Here is a 19,842-nt window from a genome sequence, read left to right on the forward strand (position 1 = left end):
TCCACTCTCCGGCCTGACTGTGTGTCCCCCTCCCTCCCCCTTCCCACGTTAGCCCCAGTTCAATCTGCTGAACAGCACCATGGACCAGATGAGCAGCCGAGCGGCCTCGGCCAGCCCCTACACCCCGGAGCACGCCGCCAGCGTGCCCACCCACTCGCCCTACGCGCAGCCCAGCTCCACCTTCGACACCATGTCGCCGGCACCGGCCATCCCCTCCAACGCCGACTACCCCGGCCCCCACCACTTCGACGTTACCTTCCAGCAGTCGAGCACGGCCAAGTCGGCCACCTGGACGGTGAGTTGTGCGTCCGCTCCCAGGGGCGCCTGCGGGGTGCGGGCCGGGGAGGGGTGATGGCCCCCGGGCGGGCGGCCGGCCGGCCGGCCGGGTGGGTGTCCGCGCGCGGGGTTCCCGGCCGCCTCCGGGAGGAGCATCGGGCAGGAGGCGGGTCTGGGGCTGGGCAGTCTGGGCGTGCCCACCCCTCGGACGGACGCGACCAGAGCGGCCAGCCTCCGCGGGGCCCCAGAGGGGCAGACCATCCTCAGGGAGACCCGCCAGGCGTCCCCGCACCCCGGTGGGGTTTGCGTCGTGTCCTGGGTGAGCAGGAGGCGCGTGGATCGGCCCCCCCCCCCCGGGGGTCTGCAGAGGCCACTTCCTGCGGGTGGTGCGGGGCGGCGGGGAGGTCCGGAGTCCAGCGGTTGGCGGGCTTGGGCTGTGCCCGCACAGTCTCTGGGTTGTCGTCTGTGAGCGTGGGTGTGAGACCGGGACGTCAGGGCTGGGTCGGCAGCTGTGCGGACTCGGGTCTTTGGCGCCCGTGCTTGGGGGCATCCTGGCCCCTGGTGGGGACGTTGCCAGCTCGGATGGCATCCCGCACACCCACCGGTGCTTCGGGTTTACTCTAGAAACCACCCAGCAACGCACGAGATAGAATCTGTTATCGTCCCATTTTACAGCCAAGGAAGGAGGCACCGGAGGGAACATAGCTCTCTCAGAGTTACGCCGTTAGTAAGGGCCAGCAGGGAACCCCGTGGCCGGCTTCCCGGTCGTGGGGTCACTGGGGTTACAGTCCTAATCGCTGAAACGCGCTGCTGCGGCTGCGAGAGGAAGGGGCTGCCAGGCATGCCCACGGGGGCAGAGACGCAGCAGGGACCCGGAGATCCCCAGGACAGACCACAGGCTTTCCTCTGAGGGTAGGGCACGCAGGGCATTGGCAGGTCACCTGTCCCCCCCTAGAGGACAAGGACAGTGAGCCTTGCCCAGTACCTACCCCGGACACATCTAGGGGGTCCTGGTCACGGGACAGCGTCACCTCCTGCAGGGGACAGCAGCTCCATGGTCTCCCCCAGTCCGTGGAAACAGGACCCTGGAACAGGGAAGTCTCCAGGCAGGGTGGCTGTGTCCCTTCAGGAGCACCAAGCAGGTGACCCGGGGGCTCTGCTGCTTTAAGGGGGGGGAGGGGCCCCATGATCCCCACTGCCCTGCTGGGCTGTTTCTCAGGCTTCTGCGGGTGGGGGTGGGGTGGAACCACAGGGAGCTGGTCAGGCTCTGCAGGGGCCAGTCTGGGTCTGGCTTCCAAGTCACAGCTCCCCCTGACGCCCCAGCTGCTGACCCATCGCTGGTCTGGGGCTCCCACCCCGTGGGCGCCCAGTTTTCCTCATTTGCGACTTTTTCCTGCGGTGTTCCTTGTCGCTGGTGGTAAGGCTTAAAGGGCTGTTGCCCACGCAGCACGGGCTGGCCCAGTAGGAGCAGTGCGTCACCTTAGCAGCGGAGCTGGGGATGGGGTGCCATAGAGCTGGTCCTCCTGGGTGAGGTTCTGAAGCTGCAGGTGCTAGAGGGTTCTCTTACTGCCTGCGGGGTCCTGGTCCTCCCACCCCGATTTGAGGTTTGACTGGGTGACTGTAAGCCAGGTCAGGAGGCTTCTGAGGCATCCCCACACTAGCACACCTCTGGTGACAGGAGGCTCACTACCACTCCTACTCCATGTTCATACCGTTCCCCAAGCCCTTCCTGCAGCCTCTTGGGGGAGGGTCCCAGCCTCCTGCACCAATGCTGTCACCCAAGCCTGAGCTGCCGGACCCCTAGGAATCTTGGCAAGCACTGGAGGGGGGTCCCGGCTGTCTTCCTCTCCACTGTTTGAGGAGGCAGGAGGGGTCTCTGCAGTGTCTTGGGGGACTTGGAGTGCCTTGGATGGTCTGAGCTGGTCCTCAGGAAGGGACAGAGGCTGCGCCTCGGCTGGCTGTCCCCCCCCCCCCCCCCCCCCCCTGGGGCCTCTGTCCCCACCTCCCCTGGCAGGGGAGTGACATTAAGGGTGGAAAGCCCATGGCTGGGTCACAGTTGTCTGCCCCTAAGTGGCCCCATGGAGTGGCCTGCCCCGGCCAGCCACACCAGAGGGCAGGGGAGGGCTTACCTTTGCCCAGCGGCTCTGCCCACAAGCCCTGACCAACCCTGCCCCACGTGCCCGAGCCCCAATCCCCACCTCCCTGTCTGGGCCCTCTGCTTTCGTGTGGCTGCTCTGAGAAGGAGGTGCTGTTGTTGGCGCACACGCTCCCCCCCCCCCCCCCACCCAGACCTCGTCAGCTCAGGGGGTGGAGGTGGGACAGACGTTGATAATGAGATTTTTGGCACCTTGGCTCTCTGGGAGAAGACCCCCCGTAGGCTCCTTTCCCTGCCCGGGATCACGGTGCAGGACGGGGACTGCCCAGCCGCCCGCCTGCTCGCAGCTCTGGGGGTCTGGCTGCGCGGGCGCTGCCCGGACTTGCTTCCCGGGCGCGCTGTCTGGGCTCCGCACCGCGCTGTGCGTGGCTCCCGCCGTGCCGGATGCCTGGTAACTGATAGATAATTCATATTTTTCTCAAGTACAATTCCAAATTGACTGTTGCCTTCACTCCTGTCCCCGCTCGGAAAAAACACCCTCACCAAGTCCCCAAGGGACCGCAGCTGTTAATGGGGTCTTTGGCCTGTGCCTGGCCGAGGCCCCCTGCGAGCACCCCCACATCTCACATCCATGCTCCTTGGGCACCGAGGAGAGCCCTCAGCTCACAGGCATGCGTGCCACACGCAGATGCACATACGGAAACACCTTGCACACGCGTGAAGACAGGGACACGCAGACGTGCACAGGCATACACAAACACATGTGCACATGTGCAGCCTCTTCTGGTCCCGGGACCCAGGGTTCTGACAACCCCTCCCGCCCACAGGCCAGGACCGGCGGGTCAAGCACAACTGAGCAGACAAGGGATGTGTGTTCAGCCTCCAAGATTATAAACTGGGGGCCAGGGACGGGCCGAGGTGGGAGTTTGGCTGGCGGGGTCCAGGTCTGGGGTCTGTTGCACTCCTCTGGGCCTGGGTCTGAGGGTACGGTCGTGACAGGACAAATGAGCTGCCTCCTGGGACCACTTCTAACGGGGCCTGGAGCCCGGGGAGCGCCCCACAAACCGCTGCTGTTGAGCCGTCCTGGTGAGGGCCTGTCCCGTGTCGGCGCTCCTCGGGGCTCTGGGGGCGTCAAGGAGAGACCTACATCGAAAAGGTCAGGGCGGCGAGTGAAGGCTGGCACCCGGGGGCGCTGATGCTCTTTGGACCGGCGGACGGTGGAGCCCGGCCGGCGATGGCAGTGACTGTGCCTTTGTCGCTGTCCCAAGCCCTCCCCAGCACCCTCCAGCCTGGCCTCTGGGCCCTGACGGCCACTCTCACCCCGCAGCCCCCCAGGGATTGGCGGTGACACGGACGGCTGGTCCCAGGAGCCTGGAGGAGCAGCCGATGAGAGGGGCATCTGGATGCTGTCCAGCCCAGCTCAGTCTCCCCCGGCTCCTAGGCTGGGCCTCGCCAGGGAAGAGGGCTGTCCTTGGGGTTTGGTAGGTTTGGGAGGGGGGTCCGAGGTCAGGCAAGAGGCTTGGGACAGTCGGAGCCCCGGCCCAGCTGGGTAGCGTGAGGCGTGATGGTGAGGGTGCACGTGGCGTGAGGGCTCAGCTAGTCCCCGGGGGGGCCTGGACACAGCCCCCTGAATGACCTCCAGCCTCCCCACACACGAGCGTCAGTCTGTCCGTCTTGGGGGCCAGCCAGCTCACGCAGCGTGAGCGCCACCCTCCTGGCCCAGGAGGCTCCTGTGGAAGGCAGGCGGGAGACACAAAGGTTCTCCACGGGGTTCCTGGCAGAATGTGGCTGAGTCAACATTAATGGATTCGGGAGAAAACTTTCCAGCCCCTCGGAGGTTTGCGAGCAGGAAAATAATAGTGGATGTGTCCCGACATGATCACAGTATCAATTGCGTTATCCTAAAAGTTTATGGAATGCATAAGTGGAATTAATACCTTTTACTGGCACCAGAAGCAGTTACATGTATTTAAGGCCGAGGGAAGAGCTCTCAGTGTCTGTGGTGGAGACAGAATGAGGAGCGAACAGGGGAAGTGGCCGTGATTGCCTGCATTGTGCAAAGCTCCTGGGGCGGGGACCCGCTTCCTGCCGGCTGGCCCTGGCTGGTGTCGGCGCCCTAGCCTGTGGCCTGAGCTGGGGATCGCTTCTCTCACCACCCTCTGCAGCCGCTGGGGCCCCTGGGCTTGGAGGTCGCAGAACTTGGCCTTGGAGGCCGAGTGGGGCCGGGGCTGGGGCCCGGGGGTCGGGGAGTCGGGAGCGGGGCCTGGGGACAGCCCCTCCTCGCCTCTCCCTGGGCATCTCCCAGGCCCTGGCTGCCCAGCCAGCATCAGTAGCTGCCGTTATAGGGGGGACAGCTCCTCCTGGAACCGGGGCTGAGGAGGCCACGCGGTCCTGAGGCTCCCGCCCCCGTCCTGTGGACTCTGGGCAAGGGTCTCTGCTGAGCAACCAGTGAAGCTTTTCAGTGGTCAGTTGCAGGGGAAATCCGTGTCAGGATTTTGGAAGCGGGGCTCGAGTTCATGGACCCCAGGCCCCAGAATTCCCCTGGCCACGCCTCCCCCCCCGCTCCCGCCTTGCAGGGGTGGTCCGTGTATTTGTCCAGGCGGCCCCAGGAAGAGGAGGGGGCAGAAACTCGAGGGCGGCAGAGCTGGGGTGAGGTGTGAGGCCCCCGGGCTGGACAGGGCCACAGGGCTGCTACGCTCGGGCTCATTTTAGGGCAGGAGCGCCGCCTCGCACAAGTGACTAGCACTCCAAGCTTCAGTAAAGTGGAAGCTCAGGGGTTGCTGGGGGATCCCGCGGTGGCCTAACGCCCAGGGTCCCCCTGGGATTACAGACCTGCCTCGTCCACCATGGCCGTGTGCCCCGGGGCGAGGCAACCCCTCCCCTCTCCTCCTCGTCCTCCTATGTGAGGAGCCAGCTGGCTCCTCCGGGGCCTTGGGGAGGATGAGACGAGGGGGTGCCACATGCTCACCACCTGGCTCTAGGAGCCACTGCCCTCTGCAGGGCAGTCAGACGTTTAGGGTCCCAAACTCTCCTTTTCCCCCGGGGCTTTGCTGGGTATTTATCTTCGATTCCAGCCAACCATTGCCTTAAAAGCTGGAAAGTGCCATCCCCACGTGTCCGGGGCATCCCCGAGCTCACTGGAGAAGCTGTGGGCTCCTGTCCTGCTGGCAGAGGGTGCAGTTTCTTAAGAGTGAAAAAACCATGCTCACCACTGCCTGGCCAGAGGGCAGGTCTTTAACTGAGGTCCTGAACTGGAGACTGACCTGTAGCTTCCATGGCAGGAAGGTCAGAGGCAGGAGAGCCCGTGCCCAGGGCCCCCAGCTGGAGCTAACACAGGGCTATCGAGGCCATCCTGAATACCCGTCCCCACTGTGGCCACAGCCGGGCCAACCTCCCCGCTCCCAAGCCACCTGCAGCTGGGCCGGCCCCAGGCCCAGGCCATCTGGAAGCTTCTGGGCCCTGGGGGCAGGAGCCGGCCCACCTGTGCCTGCACTCACCAGACTGGCAGTCCTGTCCAGAATGGGGTGCCTGCAGTCAGAGGATCCCAGGACCATCCTCTGAGCAGAAGGTGCCTGCTGGGCCCCACACTCTGCCCAGGCAGGCTGACCCTATGAGCACTACATTGACAAGGCCAAGCAGCTCAGAAGGGGAAGGTGGGCGTTAAGGGTCATAGGGGATCTTTCCCCTGGCAGTTGAGGGGACCCTCTGTGGTGAGCAGAGCCGGGCTGGTGGCCAGCCTCCTCATTCTGTCCCCACACGGATAGTTCTCTGGTCTGGCTCACAGCCATGCCTTGCTGCATTCTTACCAGTGTTTTCCCCATGGGGCCAGCCAGCGGGGTGTCTGCCTTCTCTGGGAGGCCAGGACAGACAGGCTTGGGCTCTCCAGCTGGCAAAGTCAGAAACCAAGTTCACAGGCAGAGGAACTATGCTTGAGCCTGGCTGAGGCAGATCCTGGTACTTCAGACGTGGCCACCACTTGTGCTCTTGGCCAGGAGGGTGGCTCCTGGTGGGAAGGCTGGGGCTCCCCGCAAGCCCAGCTGGGTCCCCAAAGACACGTCCTGCTTACCCTCTCCATCCTCAAGGCCCCCTCCTCAGGGTCCAGGGGAGGCCAGATGGCAGGGCCTGGGTATCTGAGGCCAAGGGCAGGTCCCTGCCCATTGGCCCCCTTGCCCCTGACCCCAGGCCAGAGGAAGAAGCATGTTGTGCCTGGCACCTGTGTCCTTGCTCTGTCCCCCTGCAGAGACTGCAGAGACTGCCTCTTTGAGTGGCAGTCTTCCTGGACCCAGGGCTAGCCTGGTGGAGACAAAGGGGACTCAGGGGTCTCAGCGCTCCCACCCCTGATGTTAGCCCAGGACAGAAGCCACCAGAGACATCCTTCCCGGCTTGCAGCCATGTGTGGGAGGAGGGCGGAGTAGGCCCAAGTCCCTGTGGCCTGGGAGTGCCTGAGGGGGATGCTTCCCACTTCCCAGGGCATGGTACTTCCAGGTCGTGAGGGTCCCAGGGGCTCCTGCTCCCTTGATTGGGAACAGGCTCTAGGATGTGGGGGGGCAGGCTCCTGAGGGGTGTCGCTGCCAGCCCCAGGCCCACCTCTCACAGGTAGGCAGCCTCTGGCCCACAGCCTCTGGGGATGCCCCTGGATAGTGGTCAGCGTCACTCGGCACGCGCAAAGCCCACTTCTGCCTCCCGTTTATCCTTCTCTGGGCTCCCGGCGAGGGAGCCCCCCGACCAGCCTGTGCAGGGTGTCAGCAGATGCGTGTGTCTCCTCCCCTAGCCAGGAGCTCTTGAGGATTCTCGGCAGGCTTCTTTATCAGGCACGGTTGTAGCCTACCGGCGTCCAGGAGCTCCCAGGAGCCTCCTCCAGCCACCAGGCCCGTGGCCAAGGTGGGGCGTTGGCTGTGGGTTTCCTTGTGCAGGGACCCTCACCGCTTTCTGTCCATGGGTGCTCTGAAACGGGCTGGGGTGATGGTTACAGGCTGGCACCCTCCCTGTTATCCTGCCCAGACCTCCCTGACATGTCAGAGCCCACCCCATGTCCCAGCAGCTCTCCGTGGAGTAGGGGAGGCCACCAGGAGGGGGTGTGGCAATGTGGCTTGTGTCACTCAGGGGGCCCCTCCTTACGCAGGAGGGCTGTCAATGGGGGCTGTTGGCCTAGGCCCCCTGTGGGTCTTGGGGGTCACCCTATGAACCCACACAGCTTCTTGGTAAGTGTTCTTGTGGGAGTTTCTCTAGGGAGGAAGGGAGTCTGTGGCCTTGGGTAGGTCCTCAAAGGGGTCCATAACCTGAGAGAGGAGAGAAATGTGGCTCTGAACACACACGCACGCACACACACACACACACACGCGGCAAGCAGATAAAAGTGGGCTATAAAAAAAAATCATTTAAAAAAATAAAAGCCCCCCCTCAAGGCCCCATCTTCCAGAATCTGTTGTAACAGATTCGCCCAAGCTGGTTAACGGTATTTGCGGTTTGCAAGATGCTACACGTCCCTGGAAAATGACAGACAACCTATTATCACCTCTCCACTCTCCTCCTGTCCAAACCTGCCCATGCCGGGCACCCAGCTGCCGGGGAGCGGGTGCGAGGAAATTAACAGCCACGGAGCCTCGCCTGCCACCCGCCACCCTCTCGCCTGCCACCCCCGCGCCAGCCCTGCCAGGCCCCGGGCTCCCAGCCAGACAGGGCCCGTCGAGGACTCTAATGGGGGGAGGGTCCGGTGGGGGAGGGCAGGGATGGGCAGACACCAGCATTTGGGCAAACCGTTTCCTGCAAACACGAAGGGATACATGCATCTCGGGGCAGGCAAGTCTGGACGGCTCTGTGTCAACAGCCGAAGATAAATAAGATTTTATCAGCTCAGAATCTGTTGAAACACATCCATCTAGCGGTTCTAGGGAAGGAGAGGCAAGAGGGAGGGAGAGGAGGCGTCTTCACGTGACCTTCTCTGTGGACCAGGCAGGACCCAGGAGTCTTCCTCCCCACCTGCCCATGCCTGAGTCCCAGGAGCTGCGGGAGGAGGGAAGGAGCTGGCTGGGGGGTGGGGGCTCACGCCTTCTTACACACAGGCGACCCCACCCTGACCCCACCCTGGGTTTGGCCACCCCACGCCTCCCCCCCTCCAGGCCCCCCTCCCTTCCCTGTAGCCCAGCAGCTGTGCCCCTGCAACATGCTACCAAGTGTAGGGAAGCCTCAAGGCATGCCTCCAGCCTGCCGTTCGCTGTTCTACCAGGACCGGGCTAGACATTTGTGGCTTCAATCCCCGCAGGGGTGGGGTGGCTGGTGTACGTGCCCACGGCCATATTATCAATCATCTTGGGGTGGCACTAGACTAGGGACACCCCTGTGGGGAGTGGGGCCAGGCCCAAGGCTGGGGGTGGCCCTGCCAGGGACGCAGAGGGAGGAAGCGGGGCCCTCTCTCCTCGCCCACCCTACGCGGCTCCGGGCTCCCAGCCCAGCCTGGTCCGGCGCGGGTACCACGGACAGCTCCCCGCGGCTCCTCCCCAGGGCGGGGCGTCCTCCGCGCGCCCCTCCGTCCCCGCCCTTCCTCCACCCCGCGCCGGCCACGTGTCCCTGCGTTTTCCTGGGACCTCCTGCGGCCCCCTGACACGGAGAGCACCCCCGGGCGCCCCCATCCCCGCCTGCCGGCCACGCGCCCCTGCGTTTCCCCCGGACCTCGGGGCCTCGGTCCGACGCCCAGACACGGACACCGAAGGGGCGCCCCCACCCCGCCGGCCACAGGGCCTGCAGAGGAGGGCTCACAAAGTCTCCGCTGGTCAGGGGCCTTGAAGCCCCGCCCCACTGTCAGGACAGGCCTGCGGGGCTGCACCTGGAGTCCTGCTCCCTCCCTGCTGGCTGATGAGCCAAGGCCCCTGGGCCTTGGGGGGCCAACAGACCCCATCTCAGGCCGTGGAGGGATCACGAGGTGAGAGGACTTACTGATGGGAGCCGCTGGGTAGTCGCCCCAGAGAGGGGACTGGAGGGCCTGCTCGCAGAGGGGCGGGGAGCCATCCAGCCTGGAAGTGACACTGCACACTGGGCCATGGCCGGACGGCTCAAGGGTGTTAAGTGTGGTCAGCCAGTGGGCCGCCTGCCCAGCCTGGGAGAGGTCTGTCCAGTGGAGTATAGCATCCCGCTGACAAGCACCAGAACCTGGGGGCCAGGCCTCCAAGGCCATTCTCCTCCTGACGCTTTCAGGCGGGAGCCTCCAGTAAGTCCAAATTCTTCTGAAAGCTGAAGGGGCCTCTCAGCCCATTTTCTTTCGTGATTCTGGGGCCTGGCAAACGATAGGCACCCCACAAACACTGCTGCAGGGATGGCCCTCTGGACCCCGGTTGCCCCTATCATTGGTTCTGTTCGGGTCCCTGCAGGCCAGCCGGGGCTCACAGTTCCTGGGGGGCCTCCTCCATCAGGAAAACCCCCTAGGTGACTGCTCGCTTGCTGAGCCTCTCCGAGGGCCCTCCAGGATGCTTGCCTGGCAGCTCCCTGCCTGAAACCACCTGCACACTTGTCTGAGAGCCGGGGACCTGTTCTGAAGCCTCACTGTGGGTCGACAAGAGAGCGGGGTGCCGAATGGGCACCCGGTGTCTGCTTTGGGCCGGGCAGGCTGCTGCTGTCCTGGGCAGGGGCACCCAGCTTATCCCCCAAACTGGTGCTTCGGGGAGTGAAGGGGCAGCATTTGTACTGATGAGGACATCGGAGATCAGCAGTCACCCCCTGGGAAGCAGGACTGAGCCCCACAACAAGCAGGTTGCCCCCACTCCCTGAGCCCTGTTTTCTGCTCTTCCCAGAAGGGCCTCAACAACCCCCCCTCCCCAGGGCTGTGTGTGATCATTCTTTCCTGCACTGTAAGCAGGTCTGGGGACTCTGCTTCTCGCCAGAGGTGGGGGTCCCAGGTATGGGGTGGCAGGCTGCACCGGGCTCCAGGGAGCCTGGCGAGTGGGAGGGGGCGGTGAAGCCCACGGCATCCAGTTTCCTTCTGTGACGGGGGCGTGAGGGGCGGGTACTGAATTCAGCGCCAAGGGAAAGTTGAACAAGGTCCAACACCCCGAGAATGCCTTGAACTCCACCCCAGGGATGGGTGTTTCCAGGAGGGAGCCCCGTTCAGCTCATCAGGGGAGGGATGGCTCACACTGTGGGGCCAAAGGATGTGAGGGCACCGGGGACCCCCTGCTCTGGGGCTCTGGGTAAGTTCCATCTCCCTATGTTTCCCACCCCTTGCTTTTTGTACACTTGGAGTAGCTGAGGGTCCATTGTGTCCCTTGGTGGCCAGAGGGGGGCGCTCTGGAGGCCAGTGGGGGCCTTACCTTAGCAGTGTGAGGGTGTTGGGGGCCCCCCAGCTTCCTTGGCAGAAGCGGGCTGTGACCTGCCCCTTCTCTGGCTCTGTCATCCATGTGTCCGGCCTCAACTGCCCTGACTCTAGCATGGTTGGTACACTTCCCGCTGTGAACCGTGAGCCCCAGCCTGTGGTCTCCAGGCCCCTGTGGTGACCGGACCCCAGCTGGGCGCCTGTCTGAAGCGGTGTCTCCTGGTACAGTACGGTTTCTCTGACCCCACCATGGTGGGGTGTGATGGGGCACTCTCCGGATTTTGTGTCTGGGGGGACTCCAGGTCACCGGGGATTTGTGGGGGGGCCGGGGGGGTGGGGGGGGGGGGCCAGGAACCTGAGACCAGGAACACTGTCCCTGGGGGAAGGAGGCATGAGGAGCCCCAGACGGGTCTGCCCAGAAGCCAGTCAGCTTGGAAACTAGTGGCTACCCCTGTGGTCACCAGCAGGGTCTCCTGTGAACTCCTGCGAGGGTCCTTGGGTGGGCGACCTGGTCCCCCGGCCACTGCCCCCAGAGGCCCCTGCCAGGGTCAGGAAGGGCATCATCTGACCCTCCCTAGGACAGGGTCCCTGGGCTGCAGGTACTAGAGCTTTGAGGTCCCCGGTGGCCCATGCCACGCTGCAGAGCTCAACCCCTCAGACTCAATGTTTCACATTCTTCTTCACTCGGTTGAGAAACATATCTGAAAAACACTATAAAACTTCCTATTTTTAAAGGGTAGGCTTTGCAAGCGCTCTTGCCGGGCCCTGGGGGCCTACGGTTGACAGCGATGGGGCTGTGGGTGGGGAGGCACCCCTGGCTCCCAGCCCCCACTCTCCATCAGCTTCCCCCTTCCCCGGCCTGTCCTGGCCTCACCCGTGAGATGGACGTAACGGTACCAACGTCTCCAGCCAGCGATGGCGGGCTGCAAGCCGTCTGCTCTCCCTGTGCCCAAAGCGGCCGGTGCTGCCGAGTGGGCGAGGGGATGCGGGGAGGGGCGAGACTCCTGGCTGGGGGTGGGGTGCAGCTGAGCGAGGGTGCCGAGCCGGGGCCTCAACCCTGCCCCCCGACCCCCACCAGTACTCCCCGCTGCTGAAGAAGCTTTACTGCCAAATCGCCAAGACGTGCCCCGTCCAGATCAAGGTGTCCACCCCGCCGCCCCCGGGCACCGTCATCCGGGCCATGCCCGTCTACAAGAAGGCAGAGCACGTGACTGAGGTGGTGAAGCGCTGCCCCAACCATGAGCTCGGGCGAGACTTCAACGAAGGTGAGGCCCCCGGCCCCGTGCCCAGCAGCCAGGGCACCCGGGGAGGGAGGGCTCGCCTCGCGCGTCCGTGATTAGAGACAGCAGGGGCTGACAGCGTGGACCCGGCAAGTCCCCTCCCCAGCCCCTTTTCCTCCCAGCTGTACCTGGGGCCTGGGGTGGCAGGTGCCCAGGGGACAGTGGTCAGCGGCGATGCTGGGCCAGGCACCCTGAGGGCATCGGGGCTGGTGGCCCGAGCCCCACCTGGGAGGCTGGTGCGGCTGGCCTTTGCGGTCCCCAGTCTGCTGCGATGTGCCGGGCACAGGGGTGACCGGGCCCCGGCCGGGCAGCCCCCTGAAGCGGTATCCCCTCCCGGCAGGACAGTCTGCTCCGGCCAGCCACCTCATCCGCGTGGAGGGCAACAATCTGTCACAGTACGTGGACGACCCTGTCACAGGCAGGCAGAGTGTCATGGTTCCCTACGAGCCCCCGCAGGTAGGTGGGGGCCCCTGCAGTTGGCCACGAGGATGAGGGTCCGGTCACGGAGCACTCATGTCACTTCAGATGGCCAACCCACTGTCCCCAGGGCCTCCGGGTTAAGTCTTGCTGTGGAGCAACTTCTTCACCTCCTGCCCCCACCCCCAGCCCCTGGCGCCTGGCACTCATTTCTGGTCACTTCTGTGCAGGTCTAGGTGGGACCCCCCTCGGCCTCTCTGGCTACAGGAGAGAAGGCCTGGAGATGAGGGTCCGGGCCAGAGGTGGGCGGTGGGCGGGGCGGAGAGCTGTGGGCGGGGCTCTGCTGTGACCTGAAGGCAGCAGAAGGTTCTGGGGCTGCTGTGAGGGCCCAGCCAGAGAAGCTGGGGGTGGAGCCAGGTGGGGGTGGGGGGCTGAGCAGTGACGGTGGGTTGGGGGTGGGCCCCAGTTGGGCCCGTGGGCCATGCTTCCACGGGTGAGGGGGCACAGCGAGCCCCACCTTTCTTCTACCTGGTTCTGACCCCTAGACTCCCCAAACTGTGATCAGTTCCCCAGACCCCCAGGCCCCTGCACCTGGCCCCTTAAACCCCCAGCCCCCAGGAAGGGGTGTGACCACCCTGCCCTCCCTCCTCCCTTGCCCTACGTCACCTGCCAGGAAAGCAGGGCTCTCCTGCCCCCTGGTGGCTTCTGTGTGCCAGCAGTCTGGTGAAAGGCCAGGTTTGCCTAAGCCAGTGACTGAGTTTTATATCCTGACCCAGGGAGACCATGACACCTGCCCATTTTGTGGTCCTGGGATGCCCAGGAGTCAAGAGCCCTGGATTCCTTGTGCAGCTGTCCACAGACTCCCTGGGAAATGGACACATGTGCTGGAGATGGGGGTCCACTCAGATGGCTCTGGTCCCTGTCTCTGCCAGAGCAGTGCCATTCACCTTTCTGCCCACAAGAGCCTGCAGCACGCAGAACACACCTTTGTGCCCACAGAGACCTGTGCACATGCCCGCTCACACCCAGCCTCCAGGGCTTGACCTCCAATCTATGTTAGGAGAGGTGGTTGGGGCAACCAGACCACAGGACTTTGGGCCTCCGAGAGCCGGCACAGAGCATGGCACTCAGTGTAGTGCATGATTGGGTGGGTAGATGAGAGGTATAAGTGGATGAGTGGTTGGAAGGAAGGAAGGATGGATGGATAGAAGGATGGGTGGATGACGGATGGAGGTGGGTCAGTGCATGCAGGTGAATGGCTGGATGGAGGGGTGGGTGCACAGTGGATGCACGGAGGTGGACGGAGGGGCGCATGGTTGGTAGACGGCTGGATGCCACAGGACCACAGCGCAGGGGCCTGCCTCTCCCCCAGGCCCACCTAGAGTCGGGGCCTGGCCCAGAAGCACCCGCCGCGGAGGGTGGGGCCTGCATGCTGATAGCACCGCTTCCTCCCCTCTCCCGTGTGTAGGTGGGGACAGAATTTACCACCATCCTGTACAACTTCATGTGCAACAGCAGTTGTGTGGGGGGCATGAACCGGAGGCCCATCCTCATCATCATCACCCTGGAGACCCGGGAGTGAGTCTGCTGGGCTCGTGGGGGCGGGGGGGGAGGGGTGGACGGGGACCTGGGGCGGTTTTGCTGGGGGCTCGGCATGCAGAGGGGCAGGGTGAGGAATGGTGCTGGCGCTGGAGGTGAGGTTCAGAGGGAGGGCTCCCCCTGGCTGCGAGGGCTGCCGGAGCAGGGCCTGGGATTTGGGAGGACGCAGGGGACCTGGTGTCTCAGAGCGGCTGGGTGCTCCGCCTCGGTCCCCTGGCTCCTCAAGACCCCGCCGTGGGGGCCGAGGTGGGTGGCGCAGGCCCCCGAGGCTCACGGTTCTGGCCGTGCCCGCCCCGCCAGCGGACAGGTGCTGGGGCGCAGGTCCTTCGAGGGCCGCATCTGCGCCTGTCCCGGCCGAGACCGCAAGGCTGACGAGGACCACTACCGCGAGCAGCAGGCCCTGAGCGAGAGTGCGGCCAAGAACGGGGCCGGCAGCAAGCGCGGTGAGTGGCCTGGGCTGGGGCGTGGGGGCCGCCTGGGACTTCAGGGCCGAACGTGCCTCGATGGGCGTGAGCCACGAGGCTGCCGGGGCTCCGGCCCCATCCAGCGTGGGCCCCGCCTTGGGTTTGCCCCTCTTGAATGGGCTACTGGTCTCTGGGCCCATCCACGCCGCACGCTGGGTGCCAGGGGTCCTGTGGCTTGATCTGCAAGTGGCCTGCCTCCCCTTGCAGCCTTCAAACAGAGCCCCCCGGCCGTCCCCGCCCTGGGCACCAACGTGAAGAAGAGGAGACACGGGGACGAGGATGTGTACTACATGCACGTGAGTGTCCTCCGTCTGTGACGCCCAGGCTGGGGCGGCCGGGGAGGACGCCACGGGCCACCAACTCGTCGCATTTTCTAGTTCTCCGAGAACGATCGAAGCCCCACGTCTGTTGGGGGTGCAGAGCCCCGGGGAGGGGAGGAATGGTGGGCGCTCACTGGGTCCCGGACCTGCTCCTGGGGAAGGGGGGAGAAGGGGTTCCGGGGAGCCCGGCGGAAGAAGGGGCGCCTCGCTGCAGGAGCACCTGTGCAGAGGGTCCCCCGGTGTGTGCTCAGGTGCGGGGCCGAGAGAACTTTGAGATCCTGATGAAGGTCAAGGAGAGCCTGGAGCTGATGGAACTGGTGCCACAGCAGCTCGTGGACGCCTACCGGCAGCAGCAGCAGCAGCTTCAGAGGCCGTGAGTGCGGCGCCCCGAGCCCCGGGCCCCCTACGCCCCCGGGCCCCGGGCCCCCCACCCCCGCAGCCCCGGCCCCCACCCCACCCCCCCTGCCGGCCAACACCTGGTGGGAAGTATGGGGCCACTTCCACCCGCCAGGACGGGCATCCAGCTCCCCTGCTTGGTGCCCCCCTCCTCCTGGAAGCCTCCCGTGCTCGTGCTCAGTGGCCATCTGGGCTATCCCTCCACCTCTCCCGCAGGGGGGCCTAAGTGGCCGCTGATAGGAAGGCGGGGAGGGCAGGTCAGAGCACGGCCGACCCGCTGGCTGACTCTGGTGGCAGGAGCCGGCTCTCCCTCCCCCCCACCCCAGGCCGGGTCCCGGGGGACGGCCAGCGGCCGGGTGTGGCCCAGGTGTGGGTGGGAGTGCTGGGCGAGAAGGGAGGCCCCCAGCAGCCCGGGGCATCATGTGGAGGTGAGCACAGGGGGACGTGGCCGCCTGGGCCTCTCACCAAGAGCTGTCGCTGTCTAAGCAGGAGCCACCTGCAGCCGGCGTCCTACGGGCCCGTCCTCTCGCCCATGAACAAAGCGCACGGGGGTGTCAACAAACTGCCGTCCGTCAACCAGCTGGTGGGCCAGCCTCCCCCGCACGGCTCGGCGGCCGGGCCCAACCTGGGGCCCGTGGGTGAGTGGCCCGGGCCGTGGGGGCGCAGAGCGGGCCGGGGAGGCACACGGCAGGGGGTCTAGCTCGAGACACTTCTGCACAGCTCAGGGCTCTTGAGGGCAGCCCCCCGTCAGCAGCCCCTGTCCAAGGGCGGGGGGCACAGCCACGGACAGCCCCCCGTGTCCATCGCCCACCTCAGGGAGGTCCCGGTCACGCAGAGCGTTGCGGGGGGCGGCCCGGCCCAGCTGGCTCTGACTGTCCCACTTGCCCAGGCCCCGGGATCCTCAACAACCACAGCCACGCCCTGCCAGCCAACGGCGAGATGAACAGCGGCCACGGCGCCCAGTCCATGGTCTCGGGGTCCCACTGCACCCCACCCCCCTACCACGCCGACCCCAGCCTGGTCAGGTACGTGGGCTGCTGCCGGGCCCTGCCTCGAACGCACTGATCTCAGCCCCTCGTGGCCGCCGGCCAGCTTGGCCCCCAGCCCTGCGGGCAGTCCCTGCCTGCTGTCCTGTGTGTCCTCACATCCACTCTGCCACCACGAGGACAGACGCGGGCGGAGGAGAGGTCAGGAGTGAGAGTCCAGCAGGTGCCGGGGGAAGCACAGACACAGGGTCCCGTGGAGGCTGAGCCCCGGGGTGAGCACCTGGCCCCCGCCGGGCTCCCAGCCGGACAGAGCAGCCGCGGGCTTGGAAGTTACTGCCGCTTTATTTCCCACGTTGTCTCTGCAGTTTTTTAACAGGATTGGGGTGTCCAAACTGCATCGAGTATTTCACCTCCCAAGGCTTACAGAACATTTACCACCTGCAGAATCTGACCATAGAGGTAGGAGCCCCGCCCGCGGACCCAGAGGCCAGGGCCCTGTGCCAGGGCAGAGCGGTTCTCCGCTTTGTAGGCCACTCTTTCCTGCTCTTGCTGAGGGAGGGAGGGGGGGGGGGGGGCGCGGAATCTGGAAAACCCTTGTTCCCACGACTGAGCTCAACCAACTCCCTCTCGTCCGGCTTCCTACGGAGTCAGCTCTGGTGAGAGAGTCGTGGGTGAGCTGAGCTGCTCAGGCAGTGTCTGGACGGGACTCCCGCCCGGGGCCCCTGGCAGCGGGCCACTCACTTGGACTTGGCTGTGAAGCTGCTCTCACGCACCCAGCGGCCCGGCTGCCTTTGATTTGGGGGACAGGCTATTTCCAACTCTCCAGAGTTGTGAATGTCAAGGCCGGAAGGGTCTTGGAGCTGGCGCGTCTCAGTGCCACTTACTGGGGGAGAAACTGAGGCCCAAAGAAGACAAGTCACACCCGCGCGTCCTGGGTTCAGATTGTGCCAGGCTACAAGCATCCTGGGCACCGTGACCAAACAGCCGTGGCTCACCTCTGGGTCGGAGGACAGTGCCAGCACTGAGCCCCTCCTAAACCACGGAAGACCGCACCTGCTCGCAGCCTAGGGCCGCCTTGAGCTGTAATGTACCGTTAGCCAAGGGACGCGCAGGCCTCAAGAGCCCAGAGAGGCAGAGGCCGCACGGGACACTCCAGCCCGGGAGCCCCGCCCCCTCCCCCCCTCCCCGCCTGCCGTTCTGTTCCCACCCAGGGCCCCAGGCCAGAGGGGCGCAGTTTGCCCGAGGCGCTGGGGCCACTCGCTCAGCCGTGACCATGTGCTGTGTCCACCGCTGCCCTCCCCCTCCCCCATCCCCACTGACCCCAGCTGGCCCAGCTCAGTGCATGTTAACCCCCGTCCCCGTGTGACCCGCCTGGCTGGCTGGTGCGGGGAGGCCCCAGGGGCTTGATGGTCGGCTCCGGTCCCGGTCCCGCAGGGGCCGGCAGCCCCCAGGGCGTGCAGTGGAGGCGTCGCAGAGCCCAGGAATGACTTCACCCCTGCACGGGGGGGGGGGGGGGGGGGGGGGGCGGCGCGCGCACGCGCTTCTCAGCTCCCCGGTCACCTGGCAAATGCGGCGCCGGCGGCTCCGTTGTCCCACCGCCAGGTCCCGGAAGGGCGCCTCCGGGGCGGGGCGGGGGCGGGGCCCTAACGGCGGCTCTTGCAGGACCTCGGGGCCCTGAAGATCCCGGACCAGTACCGGATGACCATCTGGAGGGGCCTGCAGGACCTGAAGCAGAGCCACGACTACGGCGCCCAGCAGCTGATCCGCTCCAGCAGCAACGCGTCCGCCATCGCCGTGGGCAGCTCCGGGGAGCTGCAGCGGCAGCGGGTCATGGAGGCCGTGCACTTCCGCGTGCGCCACACCATCACCATCCCCAACCGCGGGGGCCCGGGGCCCGACGAGTGGGCGGACTTCGGCTTCGACCTCCCGGACTGCAAGTCCCGGAAACAGTCCATCAAAGAGGAGTTCACGGAGAGCGAGATCAACTGAGGGGCCGGGAGGGCGCGGCGGGGTCCCCGGGCAGCCTCGCGGGGTCCCCTCTTCCTCGTTTTCACAAACTGCCTCGGGAGGCAGGACCAGCGGGCTGTGCCGGGGGAGGGGGAGGGGCGAGGTCCGGACAGCGGCAGGCGCCGTCTGGACGCGATCTGGGCGGGGGAGGGTCGGCCCCCGGAGCCAGCGCCTTCCCCACCTGCCCCGTCCGTGCGTCCTCCTCCGGGCTCTGCGGCTCCCAAGCGAGATGCTCCGGGGACACAAGGATCGCCTCCGCTGACGGACTGCCAAAAAGTATTTTTCGATGTCTTTTGTTTCCTGGCAACGAGCGGCCCCGTGATTGTGACCTAAAACACGTTTATTTTGGGGTCAGCGCTCCAGACCCTGTCTCTGCCGAGGCGGGGTCCCTCTGCTGGACTTGAGGGTCCGTCTACCCCTCACACTTCAAACCCACTGCTACCTTCCACTTCCCGCCCCAAAACGAGAACCGGAATTTCCCCGGACTTGGAGCCGACTGGGGAGGAGGGCGGCTCTCCTTGGAGGCAAGGAAACTTCTGGTCAGTTGCCACCAGCCAACACCCGAGCCAACACCACCGGCCACGGCCAGGCCTCTCCAGTGAGCTTCTCCGCACAGACACGGACAGCATGCTCCTTAGACTACTGGAAATTGTCAATATTTGATAAAGACATACCCTTTGTACTTGGTGGGTCAGCTTTTTTTTTTTTTTCTTTCACTCCTAACATTCCCTTCAGGGTTCAACCTGGCGGGCATTCCTGGCATCCCCGGGTCTGTCTAAACAAGCAGGACTAAGAAAGCAGAGGGCAAGCCAGGCAGGGGCCGGCGGCTGGACAGGAGTATGGAAGAACCGGGCAGGTCCGGCCACTGTTTGGCTGGGAGGCCCTCCACTTGGGACACTTCCAGTCTGGTGGCTACTGTGGCTAGTTGGGGGTAGGGCTGTGGGTTGCCTTTCTCGGGGAGAGCCCCTCCAGCGGGGAGGGAGCAGTTGGCAGGAAGGTGCACCTGTCTTGGAGGGGGGGGGCTTGGAGGGAGGCGGGGGCAGGGATGAGGCCGGTTTCATTTGTAAGGAACCTCCTGAGCCTTTGTGGCCAGAACGCTGACAGACCCAGCGCACTGCCCAGGGCAGGAGACAGGACAGGAGAGACGTGGGCGATGGGTAATGAGGCCAACACCCCCGGTGGGATAAAGGGAAGCCTGCCTGATGTGTGAGCCGAGACAAGCCTTGGGTGCGGCCACACGGCACTTCCCAAGCACAGCCCGGGGAAGCCTCCAGGCCAGGGCAGGGTGTAGACGCAGCCCTAATCGTCCTTTGGGTCTGTTCTCGTTGCCATATACCACCCAGAAGATTCCTCCCCTCCCGGGGAAGGCAGGACGGACTCTCTTCAGGCTGCGTGTTCAGAGGTGTCCCCTGGGAGCGGGAGCACCGTCCCCCTCCATGCTGAGCCCAGACCGCGTTAACACGCCAGCTTCTTTCTTAGCTGTCCCCACTGGGAAGACGGCGGCCGGTGTTCCTTGTTTCACAGTGTTTCTCGGAGACTGGCCAGCAGGGGGAGGGAGCCCCACAGGCTCTGAGCCCATCCCGACTCCCTGAAGGAGCCCGGAGCCAGCTCCGTCCCAAGCTCGCTCTCCGGCCGTCTCCAGACAAGACTTCATCTTGGAAAGTCACGCCTGTACATGTCTGCGGTCTACACTTACGTGA

General features: G+C 65.2%; 1 protein-coding gene across 6 annotated transcripts in view; it reads left to right on the forward strand.

Annotated features, from left to right (window-relative positions):
- The window catches only part of TP73 (tumor protein p73), a 59,344-nt gene extending 40,520 nt beyond the window's left edge, over positions 1 to 18,824 (forward strand). For all 6 annotated transcript variants that reach the window (XM_040459329.1, XM_040459319.1, XM_040459291.1 and 3 more), the window contains 11 exons: positions 53 to 295; positions 11,752 to 11,938; positions 12,294 to 12,409; positions 13,839 to 13,948; positions 14,270 to 14,412; positions 14,641 to 14,729; positions 15,005 to 15,126; positions 15,639 to 15,787; positions 16,039 to 16,174; positions 16,501 to 16,594; positions 17,798 to 18,824. In XM_040459329.1, the coding sequence (XP_040315263.1) occupies positions 53 to 295; positions 11,752 to 11,938; positions 12,294 to 12,409; positions 13,839 to 13,948; positions 14,270 to 14,412; positions 14,641 to 14,729; positions 15,005 to 15,126; positions 15,639 to 15,787; positions 16,039 to 16,174; positions 16,501 to 16,594; positions 17,798 to 18,124 (1,716 nt within the window). In that variant the 3' untranslated portion in view covers positions 18,125 to 18,824. The remainder of the gene's footprint in view (positions 1 to 52; positions 296 to 11,751; positions 11,939 to 12,293; positions 12,410 to 13,838; positions 13,949 to 14,269; positions 14,413 to 14,640; positions 14,730 to 15,004; positions 15,127 to 15,638; positions 15,788 to 16,038; positions 16,175 to 16,500; positions 16,595 to 17,797) is intronic.
- The last annotated feature ends 1,018 nt before the right edge of the window (positions 18,825 to 19,842 follow it).

This window comes from Herpailurus yagouaroundi, unplaced genomic scaffold (assembly GCF_014898765.1).
Source record: "Herpailurus yagouaroundi ecotype Mexico unplaced genomic scaffold, PumYag 77, whole genome shotgun sequence".
In the NCBI taxonomy this organism is placed as follows: Eukaryota; Metazoa; Chordata; class Mammalia; order Carnivora; family Felidae; genus Herpailurus; species Herpailurus yagouaroundi.